The sequence below is a fragment of the Homalodisca vitripennis genome, chromosome 3, assembly GCF_021130785.1.
Source record: "Homalodisca vitripennis isolate AUS2020 chromosome 3, UT_GWSS_2.1, whole genome shotgun sequence".
Lineage (NCBI taxonomy): Eukaryota > Metazoa > Arthropoda > Insecta > Hemiptera > Cicadellidae > Homalodisca > Homalodisca vitripennis.
Genome location: NC_060209.1, coordinates 59,516,197 through 59,538,416, shown reverse-complemented (window position 1 = coordinate 59,538,416; position 22,220 = coordinate 59,516,197). Strand labels below are relative to the sequence as shown.

Genomic DNA, 22,220 nt, shown 5'->3' with positions numbered 1-22,220 from the left:
AGTTGTCTTGACATTAGTTAGTCTCTTCAAATACGGATAGACATATTCCAGATGTCACTGTGTTACAGTGTATCCAGATGGAAATTGAGACCTGTGATCTCTCTTCAAATACCATATCACTCTGCGTAGAAAGTGGCTAGTAAACTTGATTAAAAACACATTTCTGGATCAGGAGATCTGGTAGACAAACAATAGATCTAGATCTCCTCATGAAGTAGTTACTTTTAAAGAAAAGGTAAGAATGTCATGTTAATGAAATGCTTTCTGACGTCACAATCCAGTTATCCAACCGCTGTAAAAAAAGAACACATGTGATCAGGCTGTGCATGTGTTCAACCACACTTAACCTTGGAAACAAGGAATGACAGGGAGGGGGAGGCTATCCTCTTCACTCTCTATAAGCCAGTAATATTTTATATGGTAATCATTTCTAACCAATTTCACCAAATCAAACCCTGATACAAAATCCTTTTCGGCATAATCCGAATAACTTATTTTATCGGTAACAATAAATTATTTCATCATTACAAAATAAACCAACGACTGACCATGACGAGTTCCTTTGAAACTAATTAAGTGTGTTGGTAAATCTTTGTTGGAGCCTTTAGCTCATATAATTAATTCTTTGCTAGGAACTGGAAAATTTCTGAAGTTTAAAAAATGTCAAGAAAAATGAATCCCAATTTTTAAGTAAGGTGAAAAATAAAAATTAGGAAAGACCATTCTGTATTGGTTTTACCTTCTACATCAAAAATTTATGAGCGGGTCATGTAAAGTTGATGAGTTGATCATTTAAAAACACAACAATTTATTTGATAAATAGACGCACGAATTCCGTAAATCCACCACTTCAGCACTGCTAGAATGTACGGAAACTATAATAGATTCGATAGACAAGGGGGTCTCGTCCATAGGTGTTTTCTTGAACCTGCCAAAAGCATTTGACAGTATTTCTCAGAAAGTCTTTCTCGACAAACTGAAAGTTATAGTTTTGCCAAATTTTTAATTAAAATTTTTTCAATAATTCTCTCGGGTATATCCCAGTATGTCGAGATTACATCAACGCAAAATAATCAATTAGCAGAACATAAATCAAGCATTCTAAAAATCAAGTATTCCTCAAGTTTCTATTTTGAGACCATTGTTGTTTTTATGCTATATACAAGGAATGCTACAATGCTAAACAACATTAATGGTAAAAAAGTAATGTGATCTTGTATGCTGTTGCTTCTAACTTAATGGTCACTGCTAAAACTTATCAAAAATTTGGACTTAGCCTCTAAAGTACACTTAAAAACCCTTCAAAAATATTTTCAAAGAAATATACTATTTTAAATAGCTGCAAGGCTACTCAAATGATATTTTACACAGCACAAAGTAAAGGTATTTCAGAAATATCTATTTTAGTGAAACAAACTAAAATTAAAAAATTAATAATATAAAATTCTTAGGACTTTATTTTTACCAATAACCTTAATTGAGATTGTCACATAAAATACGTAGCTAACAAAATTTCACAGGCCTCTGTATCTTGAGGCGAATGTCTTTACTGTGTAGAATTAAAACATTAAAGTCAATCTACTATCACATATACATTCTCATTTATGTTACTGATGGGCCATTTATAGTGGAACATTTAAAACAGTTTAGACACAATTTTGATACTTAAAAAAAGCATTAAGAATCATTAAATTTTGAAAAGGGCTTCCACTGTTTTCTAAAGCAACATTTATTGCAGCACTCCTCCTACTCCCTGAAAGAATTTTTCCCTTAATCTTAATAAAATATTATTATTTGAGATGCTCAGTAGATAAAAAATAGATTAAACTAATTAAAACTCAGCAATGTCATTTTTTAGAAATTAGGCTAAGATTTGGGCTATTATGTATTAATTTAGGTTAAATACATAATTTATGTACTTTTAAAAGTGTTGACACAGTTATTTGACATTATTCTTGCATGTAAATACACACCGAATAAAGATATTAGATTCTAATTATTTGTCATTCTGAAAATAGTAAAATATTTTAGATGAAAATTTTCACATTACTGAGTGCGGACATTATATGAATAAAGATGGAAACCGTCACCACCACCTTCAACTGAAATAAAGTTTAAAATATTAAAATATATTACTTTTAATAATTTCTAATATCAAGGAAATTGAACAATGCTGTTATTGTTAGTAATTATTTCCAGTAATGAAATACTAGCTTTTATAACTCTTGAAGTTTAGTTATGGAATATATACCTACTTGCCACTTTACAAACTAGATACAATAGTATTGTAGCCAAACAATATTATATCAAGGTATCGTTTTGAAAAATCATACGACCAAGAAAGTAGATTTTCACTAAAAAGCTGCTTATCTTAAACCTTTCTAAAAAGTCTACATGTTTTGTTTGTAATTTATTCAAACACTGAGAATGAACGGTAAGGTGAGGCCAAATTTTATCAATGTAATTTATTTATAATAATTTTTGTATCTCCAAAAATGGTATAAGGGAATATGCTGTTCCCTTGTTAATGTACTGGAATATTAAATACACTCAAAATAAAATCGAAAAAACAAATTATATTTTGACATTGTTATTTTAAGAACAGTCCAGACTTCTGGTCACAATTCTTTGCTATGATTTATTTATATTAGCCTAGATTGTAATTAGGTGTTGGTTTAGTTATGTACTTGAGGGAGGAATCATATTGCGCAGATTTTAAAATGTAGTGTTAATGCTTTTCGGCAATGAGGAATGTACGATTGCTGATTTGTTTCTCTTATTTTGAATTTGACAATATATATTTTGGTAATATTTAATGGCAATGCTCATTGGAATCCAGAATGTTGAAAGTCTATCTCACAACCACTAGAAACAACTTAGTTATCATAATATGATGAATATTAGTTTTATGAATACAGCTTAATTGTTTACTCTATCAATTACTGATAACAGTTGATGTGCTAAAGAAGTTGATACAGCTAGTCAGTAATTAGTTACCTGATGGCAACCCAGGTAAACGCTGACAGCCCTACGGCCATAACCTCGCACAATAACACACCGTTAACGGAGTTAAAGTGTCCTGCAAGGAAAATTAATATTGCCTGACTTATGAAGGCACCGCAGTTGAAAACTTTCCACACCTATAACAAGAAGAAACCTATTATTAGTCTTAATAGTAGAGGTGAAAGATGAAGTTCCCAGGCCAATTTTACACTAACCTGAAATGCACACATAAGATCACAAGTTCATTTGAAAACACATACATTGTTTGAAGGTTATTTTTGACGATGGAAGGATTGTGAAGGAAACAGGATTTTTCCGGACATTTGCCATCGTTCAGGCGTGACTTAGGCGTGCCACAACGCTTTAGTAAGATTTGTTTATTTTAACCTAGTTTGTAATTATGTATTAGGTTAGTTCTTTACCTGAAGAAGAGATCAGATTTCAGATCTCGAAATGTAGTGTTACTGTTTTCTTGTTTCACTGAACGATGGCAAATGTCCGGAAAAATCCTGATTCCTTCACATACATTGTGACGTACATTATAAGGATATAACTGTATATTTCTCTCTTAAAAGTAAAGTAGAAGCCGCATTGGTACGTTTGAAAACGAACGGAAGGAATAATTTCAGAAGTAAATCCAATTCAGTGGGCTAAACCCATTGTTTCAGTTTCTAAAACAGCTTAGGTTTTGTGACGACTGTAAAATCTAAATGCATTCATTCTTAAAGATAGATAGACATCCCTTACCTAGGATTGAGGAATTGTTTTCTAGTTTACAGATCGGTGAGAGATTAAAAAAAATTATCTCTCCCAAGTTTATCAGTAGTTGAGGTTAAATGACCAAAGTAACCAGTATTGTAGAATCAGTACTCACAAAGGTTTGATTGTGTCCAACTGATTATGTTAAGGTATATCATCTGATCATGGTATATTTCAAAGAGCAACCATTGAGCAAACCCTAGAAGGAATATTTGGCGTTGCAGAGTTCCTGCACGACATTCTTGTAATAAGACAAAATAATTCGTAGCATATGGGTAGATTAAAACAAGTTTTTAAGAGATTACAGGATTGTGGGTTTAAAGTTAGGAAAAGTATATTATTGGTTATTTATATTATACGATAGCACACTTAAAATGTTTTACCACATTTTTAAAATATTTTTTTTATCAAGGATAATGTAATACTAAACACAAGTGAAACACATAAGATAGGTACAACTATTATACGGAACAGTGAAACCAAAGACTGGTCATAACTGGATAATATTTTTTAATTATGGCCTTACTAATTCGTCTATCCGGAGTTGTCTGTTTAATTATAACAGTTGATGAGATGTGCTCGGGGTCAATGGCACTGCGACCGGTTTGTTATGGTTTGTATTTTAACCGGGAGTGGTCGACGCTACGTGCTCGGCTCATCTCGGCCACTTCCGTCAACACTCGGAGTCGACTCTGACCTTGTACCATGTTTGGTGGGAGGCGGTGATGTCAGATCGCCCTTGAGCGCCACTGTTAGATTATTTTTAGCCTGACTGACTAATGATATATCATGAAAGCCTACTGGATTCTGTAGTCCCATCTATGTGACGCTTCCATTTCAAACGAAAAGCTTACAAAATTAAATACGAGTATGTTATTGTTGAGTTACTTTACCATTACCTATTTTTCCATACCCCTAAAATATTTAGCTAAAATTAAATGGCCTAACACCATAATACTTGGTAACACTACCATAGTTTTTGTCACAAAATATTACATTTTTACATTAGGTCTAATTAAATCTAATCTAAATTGTAATGGTCTACACAAACACATATGTACTGAGGTTCTATTTGTTGTTTTATATACACTAGTGCGTTTCTATAAATGTGTTCTAACAAAATTTAGTTCATGCAAATTCACAGTAACTTACTATCTTGTAAAGCAGTTTTACGTTTATGTATATCAGTTCTGACTGTTCTTTCAGAAAGTTCATTCGATTGTGATGAGTATGGAGGGAACAGAGAATGCTTAATACAATTTTTGAGTAAGTGTTCTTAAATTCAAAAATAGTAAATGGAGGTCCGTTATCACTCATATTATGATCAGCCAAGCCGGATCTAGCAAATAAGTCTCTAATATATGAAATTGTGTGTTTTGCTTGTGTTGAAGAGATCAGCAACACATCAATCAATATGTTAAATCTATAGGTTATACTGTCTAAGACTAGCTAATGATATTATCCAAACAATATAGAAGTAGTATTTTAGTACCAAGTTTGGTTTGTTATTAATATTAATTATGGTAATTACGATGTTTACTATTATTTCCACAATGTTACTATATACTACTCAATATGTAAGGCAACTATCTGGAAATATATAACAAGATATAAAAATGTGTAAGAAATGACATTATTATTAATGACCTGGAAAGTCTAAAACACTTTTTTTGTTCTACGATACCTTATAACTGAGATATAAACATTCCTTTTCCAAATTTTAAACAGTTACCATCTTAAAACATTAGGAGATAAATAAATGTGAAAATTGTATTTGTAACTGCCTAATATAATGCTTTTAATAACTTGCCATTTTGTGTCAATGTTAAAAAATAGTTGAATCGATTTTTTTCACAAATGCAAACAGCTGATATTTTAAAACAGTCCTAACCCATAAACTTTCAAATCATACTACCATACATCTCTAAATGTTCTAAACAGTTGAAAAAAAACTTGAACTATAAACTGAAAGACTGATATAAGCCCCAACTTAGTTTTCTTTTGACAGAAGAAGGCTTCTCTGATCTGGCCATAATTAACTTTCTGACGTATATTTGTGTTCGTGGAAACAAGCATTGGCGACGGAAATATAATTCACTCGAACCAGAAATACTATCAGTCGTGCAAAAACATCCGAAAGAGTTGCACTCTGTGGAGTATCTGCTAGTACAGAAATAATATAAAATAATATAAAGAGCTAGGAGCCTAAGCACTACATTTAACTAAGACGGTATGTATGTGCAGACAGTAGCTAGTCCCCTTTAACTAAGTTGTAGTGTTGGATACGGGGTAATACAACCAACTGTGTTGGCAGTTATCGTGTTTCACATTAATGTTCCTCAATAGATGAGTGATACCTACTTAACACTTATTACAACTCCAACATAAGAAATCTCGAGAAACCCCAGCAAAATTCAGGAACTTATATTGTTGTAAATGAACAGAGGTGATTCATAGTCATAGTTTTTGCTTGTTTGAGCGATCGCAAACTGAGATATAAATGTGAATGATATATTATATATACTATTGTGATAAAAAATACATTTTACGCTGAAAGGGAATAGTATATAAAATTTATGTTGGGATTTTCCCAAAAATTCGGTACAGCAAACTAGATATGTGACATTTTCCGGAAGCACTTAGGGTATATTATTTATCACACCAAAATCTTAATTTCTAATCTAAAATATCTTAAATTTCAAATTCGTTTAAAAAAAATTTAAATTTTTATAAATATTTTTACATTTTATTAAATGAAAGACTAACCAGAGTTTTATTTATAAGTTTGTTAAATGTAAGATTTTGTTTATTTTAAGATTTGTCTCATTATTTCTAATTTCATTAGTAAAATTATAAGTAGGATAGATATTCAGATTTTCATGTTACATAATATAAGCCTAAGACCACTATTATTAGAGACACAACCTAATATCATGCATTCATGCAAACACATTCCAAAACAATATAATTATAAGAAACAACATGTACCTAAATAAGAAGATATGTCAAAAATAATTATAATATTAACTAGTCTATCCAATTTTCAACATGGGCCTACACCATCAATTTGAATTTTAACCCTCAGACCTGACACAATGACAAATAGATTAGATTTATATTAGTTTCTTATAAATAATTTTTTTTTAAATGTAAAATAGCTCTGAACATACACCAAAAATATGTTAAACAAATCACTTATTAGGATATTAAATACCATTATCCTGTAGTTAATAATAAACAAACACAATTTAGAGCCTAGTTTAACAATATTTGTCAATAACCAGCAATAATAGTACATTTTCTAATACGAAAATGTGCGCGCGCGCGTGAGCGAGAGCATAGATTAACTACCACCCAAGATCATAAAAAAGTCATCTACGAAAGGATTTTTGAATATAATTTCTTTCAATGCACGCGATAACCTAAAAGGGAGGCAATCGACCGTGGAGGTTTGGGTGTAAAATAGCAGCCCATCTTGGACAGTGACCACTGACCTATCTCAAGTAACATTCTACCGACAAAATCGAATGTTCTTTGCAAAAACAAACACTTGCCCTATGCATTAAAATAAGACTTCTTATAAGATATATTTATTAATCTTCTAGATTTAAGAACAACACAAATTATAACCTTTTCCTATAGTAGATTTTTGTAAGAAATACGAATTTAATAATGCCCACACCCGCCCCACATTAAAAATTTAGAACCTTAGACATAAGATATATTTAAGCACTTGTAACAACAGGAAAGCCATGTAACTATTACCAAACAATGCTTATATAATTAAAAAAAAAAACTTGTCACGAATACACTAAAGATCGTTTTCTTTTTTAATATAATTCCGATAAATTTCCTAAAATTCATTATTTTTAATTATAAGAGCCATAAAGGAACATTTAAATCAAATTCCTCAACCCAAAACCCTTCTTCCTCACCTCTGACCAATTATGAAAAATTCCTGCAGTTCGCCATTGTTAACTGACCACCTGATTGGCCAGCAGTGATCTTAAACAGCTTCACTCAGGAACCCAGAGGGGCCATCTTGTTGAGCATCTTTAACCCAGTCTCCTCGGATGGTCTTGATACACGACAATCACCGTGACTGACTAACACATTTTTTTAATACATTGATCATAAAACCTTCAATTTAACCATTAAAATATCAAATTACACAGTACACGCACCTGACTTCGAGAATATCTCCTTTTAATACTTGACAAAGGGAATTAGTTGAGTGAGAACATTGAAACTTATAATAATTGACACCAAGACAGTGTATATACTTGTATCTTTTTTTCACTCTCCATATTCGTCGCTTCATCTGCCTGAACTGACATCCAGCATCAGAGAGAAGTATTTCAAATAAACTTCGAGCACATAAACATCCAGATCTTCACTCTCATCATTTCACCAAACTACCCACCAGATGGAGCCCGGCCTTCTACACATTCGTCAAGGATACCCTTCATCACGAACCCAGCTACCAATCGGCTCAATAAAGGAGAAAACTGTCAGAGAGATTTAATTTATATTCCAATATAAACACTTTCTTTCAAAGATCATTGTCCAACACCCATTAAATGAACTTTAGAAAATTGTACATAAATTTCCTTGTAAAGCTCATAAAATACTTTAAATATTAATTTTCTGTCATAATATTTTTTTTTTACTTACAATTAATATCTATTTCTTTATTTCAATATTTTAATCATCCAAACAATAACTGTCATGATAAATAATTTATATATGGCTGTCTTTGCTTTTATATTGTCTTTGTCAGGGTGGAAAGAACCTATCCCCTAGATAAAGCAGAACAGATTGTAAACTTAATTAGAGCATTCATTTATATTTTTTAAAAGAAACCCCTGAGAATTGTTAATAAAAGAATTGTAAAAGAAATTTAATAATTATAGTATATGAGCGTCGCGAGACGAGATTTGGTAATACGAGATTGTCAACAAGAATTTATTTATTTTCACTCAAAACACCTTTCATCTTTATTTATCTTAAGATATAATAATAATGGACACCACAACGGAGAAGTATGTTAATAATATTACCACCATTTATTATGGCTGAGACAGATTACCTCAGGGGCCGTGCACCCTCGACTGCTTTAATTTTGACGACCGGTATAAAAATATTGTTCCAGAGTAAAACTTATAACAAAATGCGGGCAACACAAAGTTTCCAGTTTACTTGTGTGGTAGTGAGCACTTCTGAGTTCCTCAACCAGTCAGCCAATGTTCCAGCGACCGGCATCAGGACAGCCATCACTAGATGCGGCAGCAATGACAAAAATCTGGTTTCATCTACCTCGTAGTTGTATGTCTCTGTAATCAGAGGCGGTGTCAACTCTATAACTAATCAATCTCTCATTTACAAATACTACTCTATTGAAAAATTTCATGGTTATTAAAATATTACTACTGTCATAACATTAAGAACAATCTAGTTATCTCCAGGGCTTGAAGGTTGGTATAAAGTTAACAATCTCATATAAGACACAATATAGTACCATAAATTGTATTAATTTCATTCTTATATATTGTATAGGTATTTTTAAGTGTGCTTATAAGTATGTAACCAGTTAGGTCTTAGCAAGAAGCATAATGATTTGAACTCTTTTCAGTACTTTTTTGGCAATGCATTATATATGCTTATAAGCATTTAGTAACTTTTTCTATCTTGGTCTTCATATGACCGTGTTTTATTTATTGGATTACGTATTAAAAATCATATTGCCCAATGTTGCAGTATGCTCTATCCTAGAAACACGTTGGCTCCAACAGTTTTAATTCCAGTTTTGCACAAGTATAATTGATTTCTTCATCCAAAAAATTTCAATTTATTCCAAACATTGTACTATTTTATCAGATTAGTATGTATTTACTCTTACATGTGTTTATGTTTGGTGCTTTTAAAAAACTAATTCCTCCCAGTTGGTTGACTTCATCACAGTTAACATCAAATTCCACAAGTCCCCTCGGAAAATATGGGGCTTTGTATTTTAAAGTTTAAGAAACTGCCGTGTGACACTGCTTTGTCTATTTAAACAAAATAATTTTCATTTCAATGATCGTAAATCACTAATTCAACCTTAGTTGAAGGTTGTATTTTGTTAATTTCATCGTTACAACCCTAACTTTTCTACTTTATTGTAATTATTGTTTGCCTGTATTGTTGAGATATTATTATTGTTATGTATTACTTATTTATTACAACTATTTATCATCTATCTATTGTTGTCTGTATTATGATTATTTATTGTGTGTTTGTCACTATATGAGGAAACTTTCTGTCATGAGGAATTTTAATGTCTATAATGTAAATGGTGTTGACCGTTAAATAAATAAATTAAAGTGGATCCATTAACTAAATACAGCTATGTAATAATGTTGATACCTCTCACGAAAATCGGCAGCAAAGCCATCAGTGTACTGCCCCAGCTCATGCAGGTGTCAGCCACTACTATGGCCCATACAGGCATCGACGTGACGAACTTGTCCCAAGGATATATAATCTGTATAACAGTCAAATGTTTCTCTATTTCATATAAACAAATGGTATTAAGGTGCTCATAAACTTTATTTTACTAATAAAATATTTGTTAGACGTACAATTGTTATACACTTGTCTTGCTTTAAGATATTAAGGTTTAGACCCAGAGCCCCTTTAATCAATGATTTGGTACTACGGGTAATTTCGGGATTGGGAATTTTAGAATAAACAACTCTAATTTAAAAACTGGTAATTTAAAAGTATTTATGTACCGTACGTCTGTAGGAAGGTAATTTGTTTAATTACGATTGTTAACAGACAATAGTAAGATATAGTAAAGATACCAAACATCTTGAGTAGCCATCTGAAGACTATGTTGTTCTAGTATATGTTGGCAACACTAAGCTTCAGATCTGAGGCGACGAATGCAATGTCAGGCCGTACGCTAAATGTTCTATTCGGCCCTGTGAGTTTGCAGGTTTTAAAAACTACATTTACTGTACTTCTGAATCTTCAGATTTATTACTCTGCATTCTAGTGTAATTGTATGATGTAATAAATCAACTGCCGCCAAAACTTTGTCTTGTTGTTACCCCTTTTATGGAGGTTACTAATATTGTGCTAATGTTACAGTGTGCTGTTGTGTATAATATTCTCTGTATAAGGGGCAGGGCTGTCACACAGGAAAACATTTATGTCCCCAATATTCAATTATATTATAATTTTGAAACCGAAATAAATGTATAAACTGTATTAAAGTTAGGCATAAAATATTCAAAAGAGGATTTTGTAAGCAAGCATGTTCTCTGTTTATAATGAATTAATTTGCTCCAATTTTATACTGAAAAAACACAAAGATGAGATATTGAGATTGATAAAAATATCTAATTGAAAATGACATTTTTAATTAAACTCAATTCATTATATGGTAAATTGTAATAATTTGAGTGCGGTTAAAAAATATAAAGAGCAAGGAGTATGTTAAAAACAATACCAGGAGTCGCGCAACAGGCATTGCTGAATTTGCATATAAATTATAAGTCCATAGCAAATTTCATTCCTCACTGCCTGATAGAAAAGAAATGTGTACAACTCTCTCCCAAGCTATGTAAAAATAAAGTATCGTGCAAAATTTAAAGTCTCTAGACGATTGAGCTGTTTTTAAAATATCTTACGGATAATTAAGCTACATGTGCTGTGTTACTTCTTAAAATGCCATATGATTTACTCCGTTTTACTATTCATTATTCGATTTTCTCGTTGTCATCATCGTTACCGTAGACCATTCATGTAAATCTAAAAATGTGTTCTAATGCTCAGCGAAATTTTAAAGGGTGACACACCATGATTAAACTCGATGTAAAAGCTTCATGCAAAATTTCAAGTCTATAGATCAGTTTGCTTACAATATATTATACAGATACACATACAGAAATAAAATTTGTAGAGTTCTCCAAGTAATAGGCTTCACTAATAAAAAAACCAATACCATTACTTACATGTTTAGGAATATAGTCATTAGGTCCACAGTCAATATTCTCTTTCAGGAACTTTAGTTCCTCTGTGGAGATGTGAGGGTCGTCTTCCGGTTTGTCCTTCACCACAGTCCACCAAACAGCAAACCATATTAACCCGATTATACCTACAAACATTTAACATTGTACTTAAATACGTATGAATACTAATTCGAAAACAATTCTAATGGTTTAGAATCAAAATATAATGTACTCTATAAACTAAGAATCGTTGTAAATATTTTTCGCTCTAAATTTTGTATTATTGTGATGCATACTTTGATTAGAGTAGAATTTCGCTTAAGAAAAGAAGCTATAAAGTTAATAATTTTGTTATTAATAAAAACGTACACTATCTTTTGTTTGTGTATAACATTGTTTCCTTGTTAAATAGTCATCTTAATTATGACAAAATTTAAAATAAAATTATAAATTATGTCCTAGATTTCTTGTTTGTCGTGATTTATATACCTTAAGGCTCCATTCCAGGACCTCTGTTACTTCCATTATACATAAACGGTCTGCCATAGCTATGTTTTGTCTTCAAGTAAAATTTAATCCGCAACTATTTTTCCAGTCGGTATCTAAACATCGGCTAGTTTTTCCTAACACTGTGGCACGAGTGGAAGGACTATCTGTCTCCTTACAACTTTCAAAACTGCAGTCTTCCTGGTTCACTGAAACAAATTCATATTGCTGAGCCAGAGGAATCTTTTAGTCAGCAATTCTCTCGATTTGTTTGTTTAAAGTTTATTTATAGATGTATTCCAACCCTATCTTTAGGAAATTGGTGAACTTAAACAAGAAAGGAATGTCAGTTGTTGAACTCACCTGTGATGTAGAAGACGTACGACCAGCCTAGGGTTTTGGCGATGATGTGGAAAACTGAGGAGTTGATTACGATACTAAAATAGCTGCCTGAGAAGGCGATGGCAACCAGGCGAGCCCGCTCCTGGGGAGGCGCCCATCGAGACCAGACGGCGATAATACTCGGGTAAGTGACACCCTGACACAGGCATGAAGATCAGTTCACAGGCGATTATAGAAACTCTTTTTGGAAGACTTAAAACTAATGAAATAATATGAAACAATTACACTTTTTCAGTTTCCTTTTCCTTAAAAGTTTGAAAGGGACTAACTGGAATGAGTGAACTAAATGACCCCCCTAATAAACTTGCCCTACTTTCAGACTATTTCTAGTAGACTTCAAAATATATTTAAAGTTACATTGGAGTGTTAGGAATACACAATAAGTATCAAAGGACCCGACAAAAAGTAACAATTTTATGGCACTTCTTTACAATGTTATTGTATTGCCCTCTAGACATAAAAACAATTAATGTTTTCGTTAAAATAGAGGAACCTATGTACTAAGTTTAAAATTTCTATTATTTTTCTATCAAGAGTTATTGCACGTTTGGTGAGGTATACAATGACACTAAGAAGGAACTGTCGGGTCCTTAATAAAGACGTTTTGTAAAAGTATATACAGCGTAGGCAGACCACGTTGTACTACAGCGACTGAACTGAGAAACCTACCTTCTTTGTTTCAACAATTCCCTCTTAGGAGGAATAAACATAATTTTTGTAAGATTTTCAAATGTAAAGGTAGTTTGAAACGTACCTCATTTTAATTCACTGATCATTTTGAAAAAAGTTTTGATATATTTTGCTTCTTTTAGAAAGAGTGGGCCAAAAAATCTCAAAGTTATACGTTTTACAACTTCTGTAGGAATAGCTCTCAAAAATGTGATGAAATAGTGTGTGGGGGAACATTCCATGACGGGTAAGTGCTCTTCTTTGGAGTTTTAATTCGAGAATGAACCACCGTAACAAAGCGTCGTGTTGTCTTTGCGAAGATTTTGAAACACTGCAACAATGCATTTGTAACATTATAGATTGCTTATCTTTGTTTTGGAGTCCAAAACCGACTACATTTAAGCATTTACTTCCGTCATTTGCTCCAGTTCACATTCCTTATAGACTTGATTCCGGAATCTGAAGTTTGAAGGGATGAAAAAGTCGGTAACTAAGAAGCCCAAAATAAAATCCTTACATAGTTTTGACATCAGGGACTTCTAGACTACAAAATATAGTGTAATCTTGGTGAAGAGGTATTCTTATTGTCTCTTCAGATGCACAATGGAGTGTACTGCGATATTTTAGACAAGATCTTTAAGCACAGACATAAAGTAACACCAAGAGTAGGTTGAATTGGAGTTAAACTCAACATTCAAATTGAATCATCAACCCTTCCAACCATAGCTCCGTTATCACTGATGACGATGGATCAAGCAGCTTGTTAAGACAATTTTTATGCCTATTTGTTTTATAAATTAAAAATTTTCATAATACTGTTTTCTTGTTCTTTATAGGATTTTCTTCAAAAGAGAAAAGTAGTTTTCATAAGGGAAAATTTCATATAAATTATAAATTGGATCACTCTCCAGTATATTACAACTGGTTAGGGTGTAAACAGATGTATGATTATTCACATTATTGGAGATCTGCCAACCTCTTAATAGCAGTGAGGTTTATATACACTGAGTTTATGTCAAATTACACTCACCAGTATACACTCCTCTCCAGTATATTACAACTGGTTAGTATATTACAACTGGTTAGGGTGTAAACAGATGTATGATTATTCACATTATTGGAGATCTGCCAACCTCTTAATAGCAGTGAGGTTTATATACACTGAGTTTATGTCAAATTACACTCACCAGTATACACTCCTCTCCAGTATATTACAACTGGTTAGGGTGTAAACAGATGTATGATTATTCACATTATTGGAGATCTGCCAACCTCTTAATAGCAGTGAGGTTTATATACACTGAGTTTATGTCAAATTACACTCACCAGTATACACTCCTCTCCAGTATATTACAACTGGTTAGGGTGTAAACAGATGTATGATTATTCACATTATTGGAGATCTGCCAACCTCTTAATAGCAGTGAGGTTTATATACACTGAGTTTAAGTCAAATTACACTCACCAGTATACACTCAGTATATTACAATTGGTCAGATGTATGATTATTCACATTATTGGAGATCTGCCAACCTCTTAATAGCAGTGAGGTTTATATACACTGAGTTTAAGTCAAATTACACTCACCAGTATACACTCCTCTCCAGTATATTACAACTGGTTAGGGTGTAAACAGATGTATGATTATTCACATTATTGGAGATCTGCCAACCTCTTAATAGCAGTGAGGTTTATATACACTGAGTTTAAGTCAAATTACACTCACTAGTATACACTCCTCTCCAGTATATTACAACTGGTTAGGGTGTAAACAGATGTATGATTATTCACATTATTGGAGAACTGCCAACCTCTTAATAGCAGTGAGGTTTATATACACTGAGTTTAAGTCAAATTACACTCACCAGTATACACTCCTCTCCAGTATATTACAACTGGTTAGGGTGTAAACAGATGTATGATTATTCACATTATTGGAGATCTGCCAACCTCTTAATAGCAGTGAGGTTTATATACACTGAGTTTAAGTCAAATTACACTCACCAGTATACACTCCTCTCCAGTATATTACAATTGGTTAGGGTGTAAACAGATGTATGATTATTCACATTATTGGAGATCTGCCAACCTCTTAATAGCAGTGAGGTTTATATACACTGAGTTTATGTCAAATTACACTCACCAGTATACACTCCTCTCCAGTACATTACAACTGGTTAGGGTGTATACAGATGTATGATTATTCACATTATTGGAGATCTGCCAACCTCTTAATAGCAGTGAGGTTTATATACACTGAGTTTATGTCAAATTACACTCACCAGTATACACTCCTCTCCAGTATATTACAACTGGTTAGGGTGTATACAGATGTATGATTATTCACATTATTGGAGATCTGCCAACCTCTTAATAGCAGTGAGGTTTATATACACTGAGTTTATGTCAAATTATGAAATTGTTTAGGAAAATGTTGGGGATTACACCTCAGACGTTATCAGCAAACTGGTAATAGTTTTCAATACATAAACTAATCCATTGACATACCTCAAAGAGACCCTCAATAACTCTGATGGCTATCAGCAAGTTTACCACGCCTGTGTTGGCCACAAAAGGCGTAACAAGCGAAAACAGTGCAGTGAGGGCCACCCCCACACCGAACACTCGACTGCCACCCAGACAGGCACCTAGCCACCCTCCTAGAATCTGAGTGGCGACATATCCAAAGAAGGAGGCATGCGCGATGTGTGATACTTCCTGCTCGGGCCAGTCGAAGTCTTGTTTCTGAAATCATAGGCACACATCATTTACCACAATTGTATAAAAATATTGTAAATTTTCTCTATAGATTATGAGGTTGAGAGGTAGAGAGGGTTTATAGCCCTGACTCCGCCTCTTTAATAAGGGCATTTTTCATTTCATTTTTTCCAGAAAAAAAGAGTAACAGTGCCTATCTTACCATTTATTCCTCAGCCCGAGTGTTAGCCAATTAACATTCCCGCAATGTAGATCCAGACAAAAAGAGGACGAGTGCCCATCTTACCATTTATTCCTCAGTCCGAGTGTTAGCCAATTAACATTCCCGCAATGTAGATCCAGACAAAAAGAGGACGAGTGCCTATCGTACCATTTATTCCTCAATCCGAGGAGTAGTCAACTAACAATCCCGCAATGTAAAATCCGGGCATAAGAGAACCATTTATCTTACCATTTATTCTTACATCAATATATTATCATATAACGGAGTAACTGTCATGCAAATTATATCTCGATCCAAAGCTATGTAGAATATATGTGCAATATATACACAGTGGAGATTCTCCATTTTCATCACGATATATATATATATATATATATATATATATATATATATTTATTTATTTATTTATATATATATGTATATATATATATATATATATATATCGTGATACATATGATACATATCATATATATATACATATATATATATGAATTTAACTATATTTCGCATTACGCTTCTTCAGGTCAAAACAACATATCGAAACACATAAAATAATTAAAAACATACATGTAAACAGATAAATAAATTAATAAGCATAATATTCTTGAAATGATAAACATATGTTCAAACTGTGGGTGTAAAGATGTGATGAGTGTTCAGATGATTTAAATTTATCGAAGATTGAATCCATAGGGAAATTTAGATTTTGTGACAATTTGACATGCTTGTTCTAAATTTCTTAATGAATGATGTATTTGAATTATTTTTTATTGATCGTATTGGTTTTACTGTATATAAATTTTCAAAAGATTATTTGTGTATTTTGCTATTAATGACTAATGGTTTTGATTCATCATTATGCTTAAAATCATAACTGTGACCTGTCATTCTTATTCTTAAATTCTTTGTTGTAGAGCCAATGTAGTCTTTAGGACATTGTTTACACTGAATTGGATATACTACATTTTTTGTATCACATGTCAAATTGCCAATAATTTTGTATACTTTTTTAGTTAAACTACTTTCGAATTTTGATGACTCTTGTATTTGATTGCACACCATGCATCTTGATTTTACATGGATGTGCTCCTTTAAATTTAGTTTCCACATCAGAATCAGCTGGTAATTTTGGTTTCGATATAATGTCATTTAAGATAGGAGGTCTTTTGAAAACAATACGTGGAATACATTTTAGAAATGAGTCTGTCAGTGGAGAATTTTGAAGAATTTTGTAAGCTACTTAAAGATGTTGTTAATTTTGTAGAGACCAGGATGATATTGTGTTATTAATTTAGGCTCATCATAATATTTCTTTTTGACATAATTATTATTAAGGTTACTTTCATTGAGCTGTAGCTTTTCATTCAATAGCTTCTCAGGGTATCCTCGTTTTTAAAAAGCATCATATATGTTACTAACGTAACTTTTAAGATCTTCACTCTCACTGCATAATTTGGTTGCTCGTGTAACAAAGCTTTTGGGAATTGATCTTTTTACATATACAGGGTGACAACTGTTGTAGTGTAGATATTGAAAAGTGTTAGTAGGTTTTACATTAATTTTGTGTTTCAAGTAACCTTTCTTGAAGTAAACGTCAATATCCAGAAATGTAACTGACTTTGTTGAAATTTTCCAAGTAAATTTTAAATTGTTATCTAAAATTGAAGGAGTTCTATGCGTTTCAGAAATCTAAAAGTTTTTCATTACTCTCTGTCCATAGCATAAAAATGTCATCTATGTATCTAGTCCAGAATAAAGGTTTAAATTTTTGAGAATGTAGAAAATCTTGTTCAAATTTTGCCATAAAAAGATTTGCGTATGATGGGGCCATTCGGGTACCCATGGCTGTTCCTTTCTTTTGTAAATAAAATTTGTTTTGAAATCGAAAACAATTGGAAGATAATATAAAATTTATGAGAGCAATGATGAAGTTAGTGCTTCGTTTTGAATTTCCAGGTCTTTTATTTAGAAAGTATTTCACAGCTTCCATACCTTTATTGTGGTCAATATTAGTATATAAGGAAGTTACACCAATCGTAACTAACGTCACATTTGTTGCAATAGGTTGGGGTATTTCTTTTAATCTTTCAATAAAATGATCAGTGTTTTTCAAGTAGGATGGTACATTTTTGATAAACTCCTGTAGGTGTACATCTACAAACCCTGATATTCTTTTGGGAGATGATATTGAGGCGACTATGGGACGGCCAGGTGGTGATATCTTTGTTTTGTGTACTTTCGGTAATAGGTAGAAAACAGGTGTTTGAGGATTTATGTTTATTAAAATATCAATAAGCACTTTTGGCAATCCCTCTTTAATAGAATTTTCTTTCAGATATTTCGTTATTTCATTATTGAAGTGGTTTGTCATATCAGATTTTAATAACTGATAAGTGTCTTCATGTTCTAAATCATGGCTTCTCTAATATAGTCTGAAATGTTCATGATTACTGTTACATCACCTTTGTCAGCAGGCAAAATTACAATATTTTTGTTATTTTTCAGTGATGAAATGGCTTTAGATTCTTCCTTAGAGAGATTTGTTGATGTTGGCAAATCATCAGAAAAATGTGGGTTATAAAAAATATATGTTAGATAAAATAACGTTAAAAAATTGTTCGATAGGGTGGTCTGGACTTAATGGTGGTGGTTCCCAACTTGATGTATCTTTAAAGTGTTCAGTGAACGTTTTCATTTCAACAGTCATGCAATGTAAATTGTTAATATTTTTTGTGTTCATTTGAGAGTCATTGTTATTATCAAAGAAATATTTTAATCTCACATTTCGGGCAAATTGAACAGTATCCATCACTAATTGAATGTGGTCAAAAGTTGGAGTTGGAGCAAAGTTAAGTCCCTTAGACAACAGAGAAATTTCATTTAGTTGCAGATTATAATCTGATAAGTTAATGAAATTCATCTCGTCACATTGCATTGAAAATTGTGTAAGGATATTGTTTTGTCGAGACGGGGAAGGTTGCGATGAGAATGGGGTTGGAGATGAAGACGGAGGTGATGGTGGAGGTAATCTGAAGCTATTCAATAGAGACGAGTCTATGGATATGTTTTTGGTGTTTGAAGTGGGCTGTAATTCACATGTTACTGAGGATTGCAAGGGTAAAGGAGTTTGTTCTAGTTGTTGCGTAGGCAATATATTTTGTGTCACTACTGAGTAATTTTGGAACTGTGGTATAAACTCTCTCGAACATAGAATATTATTCATATAATTAGAGTGTTGTATGTACACATTTTGGGCAATGTTAAAACCATATGTTTGATAGTAAAGATTGGTAAACTTTCGCTGATGAATTGTTGAGAATGTAGAAAATCTTGTTCAAATTTTGCCATAAAAAGATTTGCGTATGATGCGGCCATTCGGGTACCCAACACTATCTTGTCACCATCCGACACTATATGCATATATTATATATATATATATATATTATATATATATTATATATATATATATATATATATATAGTGCAAGATAGTATCTGGTTATATTAAATCCTCCTTTATAAAACCTTTAATATATATATTTTTTATCAATGTTGTATGTCAAACTTATATTTTAATATAAGGCCTATAAAACGGAGATTACTGTTCCCCTTTTACTCTATTCCTTGATTTTTTTTTAAACGCCAATATTGATAAAAGTTAGTTTTATAAAGGACAAATTAATATAACCAGACACTCCATTCTCTAATGTTTACACCTTTAGTACTACAGTATATAACATAAATTATACAAGTTAAAAGTGAACAAAAGTAATCCAACGTTAACAGTCGTACTTTCTTTAAAAAGCTCCTGTAACATAATTTGAAGAGCACACATTTAAAGATTTTCCTGGGAAGTTTACTCTTATATATTTCTACCCCCTCCTCTTCTCTAAGAAAGGAAACCTGTCACACACATGTAATTTCGTACTTCAACATAGGACTAAATTGTATCTCTGTCACTGGTTGTGATGGCAGATGGATGGCTCACCTCCACAACTGTTCCGTTGTCCAGGGTGACATTGTAGGGAGATCTCATGGGACCAAGAGCGTAGGATAAGTTTGACCTAAGGATGTTCAAGGTGAAGAACCCCAGGAACGCGAGACACGCCACTAGGTAACGTCTTCTGTTCCAGAACATCCCGTGTCCCTTGTGCCTGCAACACAATATAAGAACAAATCATAAAAATAAAGAATATTACTACAGATTAATTTCAGTTGGACGATACTGTTAACAAAACTTCAATATAAAAAGTAATTTTACTCACAAGCTGAGATGCTGTTTTAACTTGTTATATATTTTAAAACGTTGGTATTTTCACTGGTTAAAAATATGGTAAGCAGTATCAACCCCCACACCATCGGAAATCGAAGATCAACTTTAGAAAACATGAGACCATATCTTCTCCGCTCCTAAGTGGCTCAGGAACCCGGGATCAACACTTAATCAGGATCAAAAATATTTATTCGTAAGTCGGCATTTACGCAAGATTTGTAGGTGTGGCAAAGTTTTAAATATTATTTTTCATAAACATAATAACACTTTAACAAACTATTAAAATAATTATAATATATTATGTTGTATTACTCAAGAATCATATGACTATAAGCGTATCTGAAAGAGAGCAGCGCATTGAAACGTAAATAAGTTTATGTAAATTGTTCTAGATGTTCTAGTGGGAACGCTGCTTTAGCAACCCGTGGAATAAGCACCCCCTAGGGGGTGCTAATTCGGCACATGGACACGGACCAGGTACTGAATTAGTACCCCCTAGCATTCAATCAGCAACACAAGCATATTTTTGTCTTTTACAGATTTAGTTTAATCGTAAATATAATAGTTGTTACCTGGATTTTCGTAACGCTGTCACTTATAAGTACTATCTACGATTGTGTTGAAATTTTGGATAAACGATTAAATAATATATTTCTAAAATATGCCTGCTTTCTCTTCAAAATTACTTTAGACTTAATATTACGTAATAAGTGCTCCGACTAACAAAGCGGATAGACCTAAGGATTCCTCCCAGTCACCCATTGTCCTATTTTTGTAACATGTTTCACTCATGCCTTTGCTTAATTTTTTCTAACTGGTAATAACAGAATTAATTAAATCATATCCATCATTTATTCTACTTCAGTTAATTCTTTCAGTTAATGTGTATAACATTAATTAACGCACTGCTGAAGATCAAAAAATTAACCTACAATTTTCCACTTTAAGTCTACGCACAGGTCATTAAAGCCCGTGTAGGCTCTTTACCCTTTAAGTTTCTACTTACGAGTATAAATTAATTAGATAGCAAATTAAGACTAATAATAAATGCTGTTTTTATTTGTTTTTAATTTTAATTGGCTTTCTTATAATTTCGGTACATAGATTCATTATTTTGAGACATAAGATATTTATTATTGTGTATAAAGTTCTTTCATGTCAATTATAAAAATACCATTATTATTGGTTTTCATATTCAATATAAGATATTTACCAGTATGTAAAGTTCTACATTTTTGTTAAAGTAAAAGCTATTTTTGAGTCAATTTTCGGAATATTACGGAAGTTAAAGTTAAGGTTTTTAATACACAATAGTCACGAATCTATGCTGTGTCATTTTCATTGTACAGGCATTTATTTTGAGTGTCTCCACCAATGGAAAATTTACTACAAGTCTAGTTAAGGGTATTCACTGAGCATAACAGTGCAAGCTTAATCCAATCGTGAAAACAATGAATCATGTTTCTCGATATAATTAAAACTACGTCATTTGTATATGAAGCCATAACTAAACTATTTATTTGATTTAATAGCTAACTCAAATAAAAAATAATACATTTTTTTGCTTCCCGATGTTTCCTGGCAAATAATTTAGACTTGCATTTTAAACTATAGAGTTCACTGTTACAGTATAGAATTTGTCTTTGCAGAATTTTTCGAATGACCCAAAAGTTGACCTACGAAGGGACACA

At 32.3% G+C, this 22,220-nt stretch overlaps 1 protein-coding gene across 3 annotated transcripts in view; it reads right to left on the bottom strand.

The window, feature by feature from the left end:
* The window catches only part of LOC124356960 (vesicular glutamate transporter 2.1-like), a 52,283-nt gene that overhangs the window by 19,829 nt on the left and 10,234 nt on the right, over positions 1–22,220 (bottom strand). For all 3 annotated transcript variants that reach the window (XM_046808298.1, XM_046808297.1, XM_046808299.1), the window contains exons 2-8: positions 20,245–20,410; positions 15,825–16,061; positions 12,609–12,783; positions 11,763–11,905; positions 10,168–10,285; positions 8,962–9,095; positions 2,998–3,140 (exon numbers count right to left, since the gene is read on the bottom strand). In XM_046808298.1, coding sequence (XP_046664254.1) covers positions 2,998–3,140; positions 8,962–9,095; positions 10,168–10,285; positions 11,763–11,905; positions 12,609–12,783; positions 15,825–16,061; positions 20,245–20,410 — 1,116 coding nt within the window. The remainder of the gene's footprint in view (positions 1–2,997; positions 3,141–8,961; positions 9,096–10,167; positions 10,286–11,762; positions 11,906–12,608; positions 12,784–15,824; positions 16,062–20,244; positions 20,411–22,220) is intronic.